At 48.1% G+C, this 14,131-nt stretch overlaps 5 protein-coding genes across 5 annotated transcripts; 2 read left to right on the top strand and 3 right to left on the bottom strand.

Moving 5' to 3' along the window:
• Positions 1-4: 4 nt before the first annotated feature.
• Positions 5-2,090, top strand: FTJAE_4641 (uncharacterized protein; the record flags this gene model as incomplete). The annotated part of the gene is made up of 2 exons (XM_037351066.1): positions 5-704; positions 904-2,090. 2 exons carry the CDS (start codon positions 5-7, stop codon positions 2,088-2,090), a joined length of 1,887 nt encoding a protein of 628 aa, XP_037208353.1.
• Positions 2,091-2,204: 114 nt separating this feature from the next.
• Positions 2,205-4,872, bottom strand: FTJAE_4642 (dehydrogenase reductase sdr family member 12; the record flags this gene model as incomplete). The annotated part of the gene is made up of 3 exons (XM_037351067.1): positions 2,205-3,266; positions 3,829-4,454; positions 4,506-4,872. 3 exons carry the CDS (start codon positions 4,870-4,872, stop codon positions 2,205-2,207), a joined length of 2,055 nt encoding a protein of 684 aa, XP_037208354.1.
• A 577-nt stretch (positions 4,873-5,449) lies between these two features.
• FTJAE_4643 (fem-1 like B) lies at positions 5,450-6,931 on the bottom strand (the record flags this gene model as incomplete). Its single annotated transcript, XM_037351068.1, has 4 exons — positions 5,450-5,489; positions 5,551-6,037; positions 6,087-6,527; positions 6,580-6,931. 4 exons carry the CDS (start codon positions 6,929-6,931, stop codon positions 5,450-5,452), a joined length of 1,320 nt encoding a protein of 439 aa, XP_037208355.1.
• A 413-nt stretch (positions 6,932-7,344) lies between these two features.
• Positions 7,345-11,086, bottom strand: FTJAE_4644 (Sex-determining fem-1; the record flags this gene model as incomplete). Its single annotated transcript, XM_037351069.1, has 4 exons — positions 7,345-10,457; positions 10,511-10,627; positions 10,681-10,895; positions 10,947-11,086. 4 exons carry the CDS (start codon positions 11,084-11,086, stop codon positions 7,345-7,347), a joined length of 3,585 nt encoding a protein of 1,194 aa, XP_037208356.1.
• Positions 11,087-12,646: 1,560 nt separating this feature from the next.
• Positions 12,647-13,708, top strand: FTJAE_4645 (phenazine biosynthesis; the record flags this gene model as incomplete). Its single annotated transcript, XM_037351070.1, has 3 exons — positions 12,647-13,285; positions 13,330-13,440; positions 13,487-13,708. The coding sequence occupies 3 exons, from the start codon at positions 12,647-12,649 to the stop codon at positions 13,706-13,708; spliced, it is 972 nt and encodes a 323-aa protein (XP_037208357.1).
• Between the last annotated feature and the right edge of the window lie 423 nt (positions 13,709-14,131).

Consider the following 14,131-nt stretch of genomic DNA (forward strand, 5'->3'; position numbering starts at 1 on the left):
CAAAATGACAGGCACACACTCCATCATCACTCCCGCCATTATGTACTGGGGAACTCCAGTCGCCCTCATCACAACCTCTAACGAAGACGGCACAGCCAACATCGGTCCAATCTCTTCAGTATGGTGGCTCGGCCACCGCTGTCTTCTCGGCCTCGCCTCAGGATCCCAAACAACCCTCAACATCTTCCGCACCAAACAGTGCGTCATCAACCTCCCCAGCGCCGACATGGCACACTACATCAACCCCATCGCCAAAACCACCGGGACACCCACCGTTCCTCCCGGCAAGAAAGACCGCGGCTACACTCACTGCAAAGATAAATTCGTCACTTCGGGTCTCACACAACAACCATCTGATCTCGTGCAGCCGCCTAGAATCTCAGAGTGTCCTGTGCAGATGGAAGCGAAGGTTACGAATAGCATGGATTTGATGCAGGATGTTCCAGACAGAGAGGGGATGTTGATAGCGATTGAGGTCAAGATTCTTAGGACACATGTTCGGAATGATCTGAGGATGGAGGGGTTTGAGAATAGGATTGATCCTGATCGCTGGAGGCCTTTGATCATGAGTTTTCAGGAATTCTACGGTCTTGCATCAGAAAAGGCCGCGGAGTCAAGTCTTGGTACTATTGATGAGGAAAAGTATCGCATTATTACTCGCTCGGATGTTGTGAAGCATGGCGAAGACATGGATACATTCGACAGTGAGGCTGGACGATGATGCCAAGGCACCCCTCTTTAGTGATCATCCCTGCAACATCACTAATTCAGCCTGTCAGTCAGCCTGTTTCACAGCACAGCCGCAGTGGACCGACCTAAATAAATGCCTCGATTCTTCATTTTGAGCTTTTAATAATTCATTCTTCTTTGTATAAACTGTGAATACGAGTGATAAGTCTGCAGCGATGGTAACCGATATTTGTCCAGATGGCGATACGCGCACCGAAAGAGAAATGGTCGTCAAACTCATGGTCGCTCATTTCACAGCCGTCGTCGCCTTTTGCAATTGGCAGTCCCTACGCAACGAAAAGCTCGACACCATCGAACCAATCCTATTCCTCCTATCGCCTTTAATAGTAGTCGCCCAAACAGCTCTCGGTGTCATAATCATCAACCTTTCATTTGTTTACGACGTCGCTCTATCGCCTAAATCCTTTTCTTATCATCGTGATACCTACGCGCGGCGATGGAACACGCTATTCGGAAAGAAACCCTCACCACCTTGGCGAACACCAACGGGCTCAAGGCAATCTCGCTTTGGAAGTGCTTGGATACGACTCGGCAGAGCGACCGCCATCTTTGCAACACTGTTCCAATTCGCAGCTACGATATTTCTCTATCAGCGGCGAAAGAATCTACATGGCTGGGATGCACTTACAGTCCTCGATCATCGGACATTCGAGCTATCCGTCGGCGGCGCAGCTGTTTCACTCCTGTCTCTTGCACTGCTTCTCAAATTCCCCGGCTTTGGATATATGCCGGAAACTCTGTACATCCCAGAGCTTAAACCAGATCCAGCTGTTATCTTCTGCCGCGGTGATTCACGCCGTTGTCCGAGCTGGTATCAGATCCTCTACGCTTCAGATATTGGGTCCGCAACATCAGCTGCTACGTGGCTAGCCTGCGTTTTATCATCAACATACAAAGGCGAATCTATACCATTTAACTTCCTGTCCGAGGCGTACGAAGGGATCTACACCGAATTCACCCGCGTATTCTCGCTCCAGATCTCACTGCCGGTATTTTATCTGCTCGTCGCAGCCTATTTCGCATCATTCTTCATCATCTCGAATATGTACAAGGGACCAGGCTTTAAAAGTCTACATACACTTTGGACCATCATACCAGCTGTCCTTGTGCTGCTGGCCTTTATGATTGTTTATTTCTTGATGTTTATGCTCATGATTATGCCGACCGTTTTGGTGCTTATTCCTTCTCTTATCAGCGGTCCCGGGTCTATTTTTACGATGAAGGGGTATGAGACTCGTGCGATGTTTTCGCAGCCGCCGTTCAGACTGGTGATGAATGAGACGGATTGTCTTTTGCTGTGGAAGGATCCTGTGGCGGAGTATTTGTGGTCACTTGTATAAAGTTCGAAGAGGAATTGTCTGTATAGAAGATTGATGCATATTATTTCGATGGATTGAACGTAGACCACTTAGACCTTGGCTAGATCGAAATGAATCTCGCTTCATCTGATTTGACTATCCACACTGATACACTGGAGTCTCAGTATGCCAATAAGCATACAGATTCTTATTCCCCTTGCGATCAATTCTGCGCTGTCTTCGACTCTCCTCCTTCTGAACCTTTTCCGTAAATCTGTGCTGAGTTGCTATCAATGAGCGTTGCTCGGATGAAGACAGGTGCATCAATGCGCTGCGGTCGCCGGCACTCATGTTTGCGAGTTGATATGTAACAGTAGCCTTCTGCCGTCTTTCTCGTCTCGATAATAGTCTCGTATCGGAAGTCTCAGGCGTCTGTTCCTCGTTCATGGGAGCCTCCTCATCGACTTCGACAGTAGAGTACTCCAGTTGAGACCTGGAAGTCCGCTTGCGCTCGCGTAGATGGGAGACTGATGGCTCAACTTGCGCTGATGACTTCTTGGAGATTAGCCGGCCGGATGGTAGACGGATCGAGTCCCGATCGACCTGTAGGGGTTTCCGCTCGGGCTTCGTTTCTGCGCCCTCAAACTCGCCTTCATCGTCTTCACTCAAAACATCATCATCTGCACCAAGATGTTCGCGTGAAAAGTCGTAAAAGTCGGCAAACTCTGATCCTTCCGACACGTCAAACTTGCAATGCCCTTTACCCATCATATGCTGCTGCACAGCTTGAACTGTAGCTCTGCTTGTCCCACAGTGTAGACATTCTCGATACTCATAGATAACAAGGTGAAGATATCGAAATAGTGTCTCGAGATCTACCACGAGGTGCTGCTTATATGGAACGAAGAGGCCATGTGAAGTTTGCATGTGATTGATGCTTTCGGCTAGTGACGGGTAGACAGAGGGGCAGAAGAGGCATTGACCCGGCGTGAATGAACGAGGTATCGGGGCAGACTTGTTGATGGACATGATGTGTGGTGTCAGAGGGCTGATTTCTTCGGCGAATAGGAGGGGCATAGAGGAGGTAGTAGTTGTTGCAGTAGTGGTGGTTGTTGCTCCTAGCATGAGAATGAGTAGTCGAGTGTTGAAGATGGAGGCTGATTCGATGCTTTCTGACACTTGAGTCTTGCGAGTGTTCTTGTTGATTGTGTTTAATGACTAGAATCACAGGCAGAACATGCAACCTTTATAGAATTGTGCAATGTATTTGGGCCTTCAGATCCCAAGTGCAGCTCCGATTCGGCCAATGTGATTGGGCAATTGAGGTGAGTCAAAGTAATGGGTCTAGGCTGTTTTAGGGTAATCGTCTCAATGATTCATAGTGATTAGATCCCCCGCGGCACCGAGACTCTAGCTCTAACAGAAATTAGCCCATATCATGTGACGCGCTGTTAAGGTGCATGTAGATATCCCGTGCCACCATGGTTTGTCGGCATCGACTCCACGGGCCCCCGGACCCGAAGGGCGACAATCTCAAGTGTCGCCATTTTGTTTAGCAATACTGCAAACAGCTAATTCAGTTCATTCTAGATTGCATTGCTTGACGATTCTAGAGATTGTGTTATTCATATGTATGCAAAGGAGAATTCTAGAAGCCAGTGCTGTTATCATTACTATGTAAAGAAAATCCATTTGAATTTCGCCCATGATGTGATCCAAACTCCTTTACTCCCAATCATTCTTTTCAACCACCAATGTCTTCTCACTATTCCTGAATCACTCTCTCAAAGACCGAGTCCACATGAGCTTGGACCTTATCAGCCATCTTCTCTCTCAACCCAACCAAAACCTTCTCATTATCCGCAGCCTCACTCTTATTATCAACCAAAAACACACCACCCGCCGATCTCGCCGCCTTACTCAAACCCTCAGGAACCGGCGCCGCAGCCGTCTCAATCTCATCAACAGTATATCTCGCGTTAGTCGCATAAAACAACGCCCTCGCACCAACATCCTCAGGACTAGCAAAGAAAAGCCCCCCAAGCGGCGTGACAATCCATTGGAGTAGAAATCCAATGATACCACTTGAACCTCGAGAGAGAAGCGGTGTAGCTGTCAAACCGGGGAAGGCGTGCACGAAGCTGATCTTGGGGTTCTCCTTTGCGAAGCGCTCAAGGGTGAGGGTGAGCATGGTGGCTGCTTGTTGGGCAGCTGACGCGACGCCGAAGTTGCCTGGTTTGGAGAGGTCGAGATCATCTTCGATGAGGGGACCTTCTTGGCCGCCCGCGAGAATGTTGGTGACGTGCGGGTTTGGGCTGTTGTTGAGGAGAGGGAGGAGGACTTGGATTGCTCTGACGCGGCTGTAGAAGCGGGTTGTTAGAGATGGCTCTAGCTTTTCCTTGGTTTCTGGAAATTGTCAGTAAACGAACATATCAATTCACTAGGGAGAATGTTTACCCTTTCGACCTTCAAAAGACATGAATCCAACAGACATGAACAAAATGTCAATCTTGGTCTCCCGCTTGGCAATCTCCTTCATCGCAGCATCGGCTTCCTTGACGAGAGAAACATCGCGCTCAATAAATTCAACTCTGGCGGATGAGTTGCTTTGGCGAAGTTCTGCGATGAGTGGTGTAGCGGCTGAAGCGCTTCGACCGACGATGTAGATTGTTGGTGATTTGTTATCGGTAGCGATGGCGAGCTGCTTGATTGTGCTGCGGCCAATGCCGGATGTGGCGCCGAGGAAAACCGCTGTGAGATTTTGGGGGAGAGATTGGGGGAGGGCTGATTGGTTGGATTTCTTGATTGTGTTGATTGCGACCATTTTGAATGATACCGATTACTGCTGTGATTATGTTGGTGTATTAAATTGGTAGATGTAAATTGTGAAGTTTGGTGCTGAGTATGATTGTAGATGCTGGATGTTGTTGAGATTGTTCGTGATGAGACTGATTTCGACAAAGATACCCCTCACTTTTTATACAACCTCACCCTGCACTCATCACTCTCATTTCTGACAATTAACATCTCAAAGTCAGCCCTATTCGCGGGAATCGGATATCCGTTGAACAGCGTAAGCACATGTTACTCTAGCGCCTGGGGAATGCTGTCAGAAACGTCAGCTTCACATGATTGGCCGCGGGGGAATCGTTTCGGTCTTCTTGGCGTTTCCCGAGATTTTAGTGCGTCATGATAAGCTTGTGATCAATACCACGGATATCCGAAAATTCATTTCACGCATGCTAGTGGAGGAAAGAAAACTCAGGACCTTAACCCTAAGTGATAAAAATGCTTAGGTAAATCCGGTCTAAACTTAGGAGACTTTTTACTAAGTTTATTCTAACACCCTGTATTAAGGCTAGGTGTTTTCTTGCCCCCTGAGGGCATGATATCGGGACTGTTCATGTGCGCAGAGTGACAGCCTCAATGTTTGGTGCTAAACTAATGCAGATATATTCATACATAGTCCTTATCCGTATTCTTCCATTTCTCCATTTCATACCCCTCAACATTCCATATATCAAAACCATCATGCTTCATCGGCTTATGCCATTTATCACCCTTCACCCCGCCAAACTTCAACTGTCCACACGGCCCATTACTAAGAACAAACCACGGCTCAACACTCGGATCCGACACCTGCTTGTCGGCGATGTACCTTGCATACAGCGGCTGAGCCCGGTCCATACACTGCTCCCTTCTGATGGTCATGTATACATAGCATGAAGGCCGCGCTTCTCGTTTTGCGCCGGGGTGTCGCCCCCAGAAACTGACGCGGCAGTATTTTCGCTTCATGCACTCGTTGCAGCAGGCGATTGCGTCTTTGACTTTTATTTCGGTGGGGTTAAATTCGTGGTCTTGGCGGGAGAGTTCATTGACCATGCGTTTGTCAGACCGGTTATCTCCTGGTACCCAGGAGAGGTAGTTGGAGCCATTCCGGTCGCAGACTTGGTAGTGCGTCTTTTGGGGAATCCATCTCTCCAGTGTGACTTTGCGCACATTAGCTATGCAAAGGGTGATGTGTAATGTCATACTTACCGGTCCCATCGACCGTGATAGTCTTAGTCACGTTGATAACTGCAGTCTGGGTGGGATGAACAGTAGTGGTCACCGTGGTAGCAAGGCCAGGAGGATATTCAGTCTCGTTGACAGTTGTCAAGACCGTCACTGCGGATGTCGCAGTAGAAGGCTTAGAAAGCCTTTGAGTCTGCGCTCTGAAGCTCGTGGTGGTCACGGTCTTCTTTGTTGGTAGATTATCAGTGCAGGTTACTGATATAACATGGGAGAACAGCTCAGCGGAAAGTCCGACCGATGTAGTAGTCTCCGTCAGCTCAGAAGATATCCTTTCCATATTATCTTTAATTGCGGTAAAGCCGGGCCGTCGTCCGATCGTCGTGGTAAAGTATGTCGTGGTCGTGACGGTATTCCTGTTCGTCTCTGTCTTCGTCACTGTTTCTGTTCGTTTGACAAAGTTCGGATCTTTGATGCGACGTCAGTAATATTGAACAGGAATATAGAGTGCAATATGTACTGGTAACCGTGATGGTGGCTATCTTAGCTTCAGGGCTTGCAGTTACTGTAGCCAGCTTCGTAGATGTCGCTGTGATGGTTGATGTAGTGGTGATACCGACAGTGCTGTTACGTTGACTGGCAGTCTCATCCGTTACATTTAGCCAGGTCAGTCTGGTATTAGACTTCGTGATGTTGACAGCAAAAGTTGGAATGATAATTTTATCCGTTACAGTTATCGTTCCCTGCCGAGTGGTCATGCTGGTACGAATGATATCAGCGGGACTTGATCCAAGATATGTTTCGCAGGGATCATTGGCAGCGCTCCCTGCGATTAGGGCGAGAAGGCCCAGAAGAAACCACGGGGCTACCATACTGCTGAGGATCGCGGCAGAGTCGAGAATGATAGGAGGAATTTAAACTGAGGGGCACGAGACGAGACATTTATTGGGATACCCCTCTATGGCGTATTGCAGCCACTCTATCAGTAAGGTTTGGGCAACAGTGATCATTGACGAGATTTGCTTACTATCGATTGCGTTGAGATTTTAAGCCTCTTTACGCCGTAACCTTACAGCCACTACATTTGTAACGCGCTATAGAAGCGGCTGAAAAACATGACTATGACATTCAGCTTTGGCGAGGTAACTGCCTCTGTGCGTTTCCCCCGAGCTCATATTACTGTTTTGAAGCTACTGCTCTGCCTACACTTTCGTCATGGTAACTACAAGGGGTGATATATTGCAGCCGGATCGAGCCCTTCCATGCTTTTGAGCACAGATATTTTTCAGATGTACTGCTGACTCTCATCATCCTCCATGTCTATATCCTCATCCTCACCGGAAAAGCTACTAATGCTGTCATTGTCACTTCCATCTTCATAACCTTCTCTCAATTGTACTCTCAGACACCGCCAGCACTGTCTAATATGATCCTTCCTTTGCTCCTCAGAATAATGGTAGGTGCACTTAACATTGTCGTCATGGTACTCGTCGCAGCAAAACGACATCAGGCACTCCATCCATGTCTCCTGATTCACATCGCTACGCTGTAATGCATGCTGGTCTGCGCCATCCCAACCACACTTCTCCTTCAGCCACTCAGCTACAGTGTGATGCGCCATCGACTGAGCATATGCAACAGCAGTGACCAACTGCTGACGCCCTTGGCCCGTTGTAACAGCGCCATGATGGATCAGCAGCGCAAGCATGTCAAGCCTCCCATGTTCTGCTGCTCCCTCTAGAGCAGACCTGCCAAATCTGCTGGGCCCCCTTGCGTTGACTCGGGCACCGAGCTGGATCAGATGCCGTGCAAACCCAATGTAGCCGTTTATGGCGGCGAATTGGAGAGCAGTTGCGCCTTTGCTGTGGGCCGGAGGGGCGTTTACGTTTGCTCCCGTTTCAAGAAGATATGTGGCCATATCGATGTTCCCTTCCTTCACAGCGCACTGGAGGGGTGATGCACGTGCAGACACAGATAAGTCGAATTCGTTGACATCTGCTCCCACTTCCACCAAATACTTCGCCAGGTCGTTCTGCCTCATTTTGATTGCTTTGCACAATGCCGTATCCAACTCTGCATCGTATTTGGTGGGAGATCCGAGCCCACAGCCAAACTCTGTTAGTAGTGGTAAATAGTCATATGATCTATGACTATTCGCAAGAACATTCCAGGTAACTATATCCATACAGCAACCGCGACGAAGAAGTTCCCTGAAACCAGAAGTATCATCACCAAGACCGGCCAAGGTGAGAGGGCTTGCCGTGATAAGTATCGACCCGTTTTGATGTTTGGGTGCACGCCAGTAACCTAGCCTTTCGTGGTACGGTTCGATTGCTGTCATTACCCCATCATGGAGCCTGACGGGCAAGATTGCGGAGCATAACACGGATGGATGAGTGAATCGGGCGAGAAGCCTGTCCAAGATGTCGAGTCTGCCTGCCCTGGCAGCCAAGCCCACGGCGGTTCCCTCCAGTAGGTGGCAGTTTGTCGGTTTGTGAGCTCGTTCGAAAAGTCTCCCAACAAGATCCCAATCCTGTTGATGTATCGCCGCACAGAACGGCCCGGCATCAATGGCAAAATCCTGCATCTCAAGAGCTTCTCGCAGGAACGGGTCGTTTCGCGCAATTATCTCGGCTTCAAGACAACCTTTTCCGGCTCCATCAACATCAGTAAGTGTTCCACCGTGCCGTAAAAGATACAGTATTAGCTCTTTGTTCTGAAGATCAATGGCTCTGACAACTTCCCCGCCATTGAGCTTCGCTCCTGTTTCAATCAGAAGCTCAGCAGAGCGAAACGCCCTAGTAATCTGGCCGTCGCCACTGAACGACCACGTACCATCCAAAGCGTATTGAAGCGCTGTACGTTTGCCTCCATCTTGATCATTGGGATTGCCGCCAACCGCAAGGGCGGCTTCTAAACATCTGTGAAAGCCACGCCGTGAAAGCTCCGCTATGTCGCCACGCGAAAGCCAGGCTCCGTTCTGGATTAGTGTTAGGATACTCTGTTCCATATGACTATTTCTAATATCTCCATGGATCAGAATATTGAGGACGGAGCTCGGCAATTCATAGCCGCTATAGTCCATATCAAGATATTGGTACAACTTGAAGTCATTTTGGGAAATTGGACTGTTGGGGTCACCTCCGTGGTCGATGAGTAATTGTAGTACATCGATTTTGACAAGTTCGGCCGCGACAAGCAACAGCAAGGTTGATGCACCTCCATATCGCTCGAGAAGATGTTTGCACACTCTTGGAACGCCACCGACCACCGCTACTTCTAGAGGTGTAATTCCTTCCCTGTTGCAAATTACCCCGGAATTATGCAATTCCTCAAGTCGCAGAATGATGTTATAATGGCCCCCATAGGCTGCGGCTATATAGGCATCTGCCAAGACCGCAGGTGTAGGCTGGCGTCTCACTAACAAGTGATCCAGCATATAATCCGCCATGATGCCTCCCGCCTGGACCGCCATCATCAGAGCTGATGAGTCTGCCAAGTATGTCTGGTTGTGAGTCTGTTGTCGGCGACATGCCGGGTGTAGCCAGACGGTCTCGTGACTCGTAACGTCGGGGTCATGTTGTAGCATCTTCAACATTAATGCTGTATCGCCTAGTTCAATTGCTGCACGGAGCATTTCATCTTCACTGAGGAACTTATGATCAAACAACAAGTTCAGCATTCGGAATCTCCCTGCATCGCTACCTCGGCTTTCGAGAACCAGGTTGACGAAGGCTGTTTCATTGGTCCTGCATTGAGGAATATCAGCCCGAGCGCGATAACGTAGAAGCAACTGGACAAGCTCTATCGAACCGGCTTTGACTGCTTGCTGGATAGGCGTGGCCAAGACTGAGCTTTGACGGAAGACGTCATGGCAATGGCAATTTGGGTCTATCCCTACTTCTAAGAGCCATTCGATGAGAGCCAGGGGTTTTGAGAGGGGATTAACGTTGCTGATTATGATGACTGATGTGACCTCTCTAATCGCTAATTGAAAGAGATTTTCAAGAAATGCTCGGATGGTCGGGCTCTCGTTCCGGAGTTTCTTGAATTCGGCCAAGGTATCTAAACTTCCATTTCCCATGAGGCTGAAAATGAATTCCAGGTGTCTTCTGTCCTGAAACAGCATCGAATTTGACATCATGTATACCATGAGTTTGAAGCATTCGGAGGCAGACTTGAACGAGGGACCAGCGAGCATATTCTGAGCAGTCTCTTCGTGCTCTCCTGGGTACCATTCCGGTATCAAATTGTTTGCACCCGCTATTAGCTTAGACAAGGTGACAGAGCGGTTGTCTTTGGTAGGAGCCAACATTGACATCATCAGTGACGTCGCAATATCAGCCTGATGCTTATGTTGTAATGCCACACCCTTGGAAGCAGCAGAGTTGATCGTGACTATTAGAACAGCTGTAAGATAGTTTGTATGCGCTACCTCTGAGATGACTCACTGTTCCATTTGCTATTTTGTAAGCTGATCCACGGGAGAGACAACGGCCAGTTACTGCTCATCTGCAATGCCGGTGGAGTACAAATGCTAAGCTGTAGATTCGTAGGCGAAGGCGGAGCTGCGACACATGATTAACTTAAAGCTTGATGATTCAATACGGAATTTACTAACGCGTTTTGAATCGAGCAAAGATATTGGTTTCTCGATGACGATTCGTCTCTTTCGTGACCTTGAGCTTTTTCAACCTCTTGCCACAGTGTATGACATCACTGTCTTTTCCCTCATCTTTGCGCTTTCTGATCTTCCGATCAATGTATTGCCATGTCTCCTTGTCGATGTTCTTGCTGAGGTTCCAGTTCTTGAGCCTATACTCAAGCTGTGCCTTTCTAGTATCTGGTCAGAGACATTTCTTTAAATCAAGGCCATAATATACAAACGTTACATTCAATCCCTGAGCTCTCAGCAAAATCACCAAATCTTTGAGCGACGTGTCTTTGACCAGATATTCATATCGGATCATGTTTTGGTGTTTCAGCCAGTCCCCCTCACCGGGGTATGACGTTGTTGTCGCACCCATGGCAATGTTGACGGGGTTGAAATACTATGAAAGTGCTAGGGGTGAGCACAATAGAGGTGTATAAGAACGGCAGACAGAGTCTAGTTGTTGAAGGAGGAAGATTGGAGATTCGGTGAAGGCATTGCTGCCCCTTGTATGCCTGACGAGGCTTTGCGTTCGCTGTTCTGATTCGTCTAATCCAGAATCTGAGTGGCTTGCCAAGTTGGCAAGTCTCATTCCAATTTTAGTGCTTGACCCAGTAATCTTTCATTGGCTGTGTCCAGAATCTCATCAGCTGGGCTTACTCTGCATACGGCAGCGTGACCTGACCGCTCTCATTCGTCCAGACCAGAATCTTGCAGCCATGGCTTCTACTTGGACAGTACGTCACTTGACCGTCCGTATTTCAATTGGATCTGTCCGAAATCCGACTCCACTGTGATTTCCTGGACTTCATATGATAGGCTATCACCGAAATCCGACATCTTGGATCGTTTCACTTGTTTCAATGAACTTTGATTAGATGTAGTGTAGATTTACAAATGCGGCTTCACGTTGATCTCTGCCATTGACTTGGCATATAAACAAGCCAGACTCACCCTCACTAAGTCATACAAATAAATATCATAAGTAAGCTTTTTTAAGACTTTGGTAATTTTGATCGTACCCTTATCAAAAGCCCTCTCCAAAATGAAACCCGAGATTATTGTTGCAATCGTCAGCTTGGTAGTTGCTCTTCCGCCAACCCTTTACGCTCTACATGCATGGTACCGAAGACGGTCACAACTAACATGTGAGTGCTTCAAGAATCTCTGTATTCTGACAAAGCTAATCAGAGCCTTGATGCTTGGTCCAGGGTACCCATCTCACCGGGCACATCTCTCCAGACGCCGTTCGGAACTGTTTTGCTCTGTATCTGAGCGCGGCATCACGCTGGCACTGCGGGTCGAAGACGGTCTACTAACTGCCTCACGGGAGCCAACTTTCAGACTGTCCAACCCTGGCATGGCATTAGGTTGTTGAGTTACGTGATGTCGGAAAAGAATTTGGATTTGACCTTGGAATCTCCGGCCAATAAAGAGACATCCGGTCGTTATTCGTCATGGATGATCAGCAGTATAATGGACCGGCGCATAAAATGAGCACACTCTTACTGGTACTATCATATTTGTGATTTATGTATAATATTATCGCGGAAACTTGCTGTAAAACGCTATCGGTTAGCGTCGGGATCGACATACTTAGACCGAAAACAGCTTCATTGCTTATCAAGCCGTGATTATCAAGCTGACTGGACCTATAGTTGATGCTGAACCATTGAAAACAAGAGAGATATATACTAAGCCTTTGATGTAGTTAAAATGATTAAGTAAATAGTTGCATGTCGTCGCCTTCTCATGGAACGATGCCAGTGCCCACTCATAGGTATGACACTATCTCCAAATAGTCAATTTGCGGGGTCAGGATGAGTCACTTACGCCCTTAAGATGATATCTTGATAACTAATAAATACTTCTCGTCAGTCTACCATTCAATCTCTCTCAATAAATTGCAATTGAACATCATTACAAGCAAATCGCGATGGCTTCTCTTACGAAAACCACCTACCAAGCCTTTGCGTCGGCAAGGGCGCAGGGCAATCCCGCAGCCGTGATTGTCCTGCCGAAGCCCGCGTCAGGCACACAAGATGGCAATGGAGAGTTTCCATACGAGCTGTTCCCTCCCGCCTCAAAGCTTCAAGAGACAGCGACAAACATTGGCCTCCCAATGACGGCATTTGCGCTCCCTCTTGATCCGGAGAATGAGTCGGCTAAAGCTCACTACGCTGTCCGGTGGTTCAATCCCGTCAACGAAGCGCCGCTCTGTGGCCATGCCACTCTCGCCTTGTCGCAGCACCTATTTAGTACTCTTCCTAACGCGCCGCAGACGCTAAGGTACCTAACCAGACTTCATGGTATTGCCTCTGCATCTCTAAACCAGAGTCCGTTTGAAGATACGAAGCTGGTAGGAATTGAGTTTCCGGAGCTGCTTGATCTTCCTGCCGTGTCAAAGGATAGCGAACGATGGGGAGAATTGAAGGGCCTGTTTGAAGCTGCATCTGGGTCGAAGTGGGAGGGCACAGGAGAGCCTGTTGAGGTTTTTGAGCAAGATCAGTACTTCATGCTTGAGTTTAGCCCTGAGCTTGACCTCAAGGCTTTGAAGTTTAATGCTTCCAAACTAGTCAGTACATCACTATCATTGACAGCGCACAACTAACTAAGCAGGCTCCATTGAATGGCTTCGTCTACATTTTCCAAGTCTCTACAAGCCCTTCGGAGCATATTCATACTCGAGTCATTAACTGCATCGGAGGAAATAACCATGAGGATGCCGCAGTAAGTGCGTTACACTGCCTTTAGACACATTTACTAATAGCAACAGACTGGCTCTGCCCATCGCGCAATCATTCCTCATGTCCTATCAAACGCCGAAACTACTGCGCGTCTCAAGCAGCACCATCCCGACTTCACTGGAAACACGCTGCGATCTTTACAACAGTCCAAGGAGGGTGGTGAATTGACTGTTGAGTGGCTTCGGGATACCAAAACCGTGAGGATCATGGGTAATGCTTCACGCACTGACGAGACCACCATCGAGATCTGAGCAGACCTATATGGATCGGAAGTGACCGACCGTAAGCTTGAGCGGGATAAATAGCCATATTCAGTAATCAAGGTTGGCTCAAGACTTCATCAGCAGCATGGGGTGGAGAGTGCTCTGCTATTCATGATAGACTCAATTCCGGGTTTTTTACATGGTTATCACTCTAATCATGCGGGAATGCCGTTATGAGAACCCGGATTCGAGATAGCCTTGGCAATGAATCTGACGGCTTATAAATCGCATAATGACCGCCTGACTCACGCCGCTCTTTGCCTTTAGGCTAATTCCTACAGTGTCTTCTCGGATTTCAGAAGTGACCGAGTTCAACATTCAGCTCAGGTTATAAGAAGCAAAAGACATTTCCCAATGCTTCCGAAAATGTGATTGAATAGACCTCTTATCAGTCGTCAACCAAAGTTTAAC

The sequence above is a fragment of the Fusarium tjaetaba genome (genome assembly GCF_013396195.1).
Source record: "Fusarium tjaetaba strain NRRL 66243 chromosome Unknown NRRL66243_c0000087, whole genome shotgun sequence".
Classification (NCBI taxonomy): Eukaryota; Fungi; Ascomycota; class Sordariomycetes; order Hypocreales; family Nectriaceae; genus Fusarium; species Fusarium tjaetaba.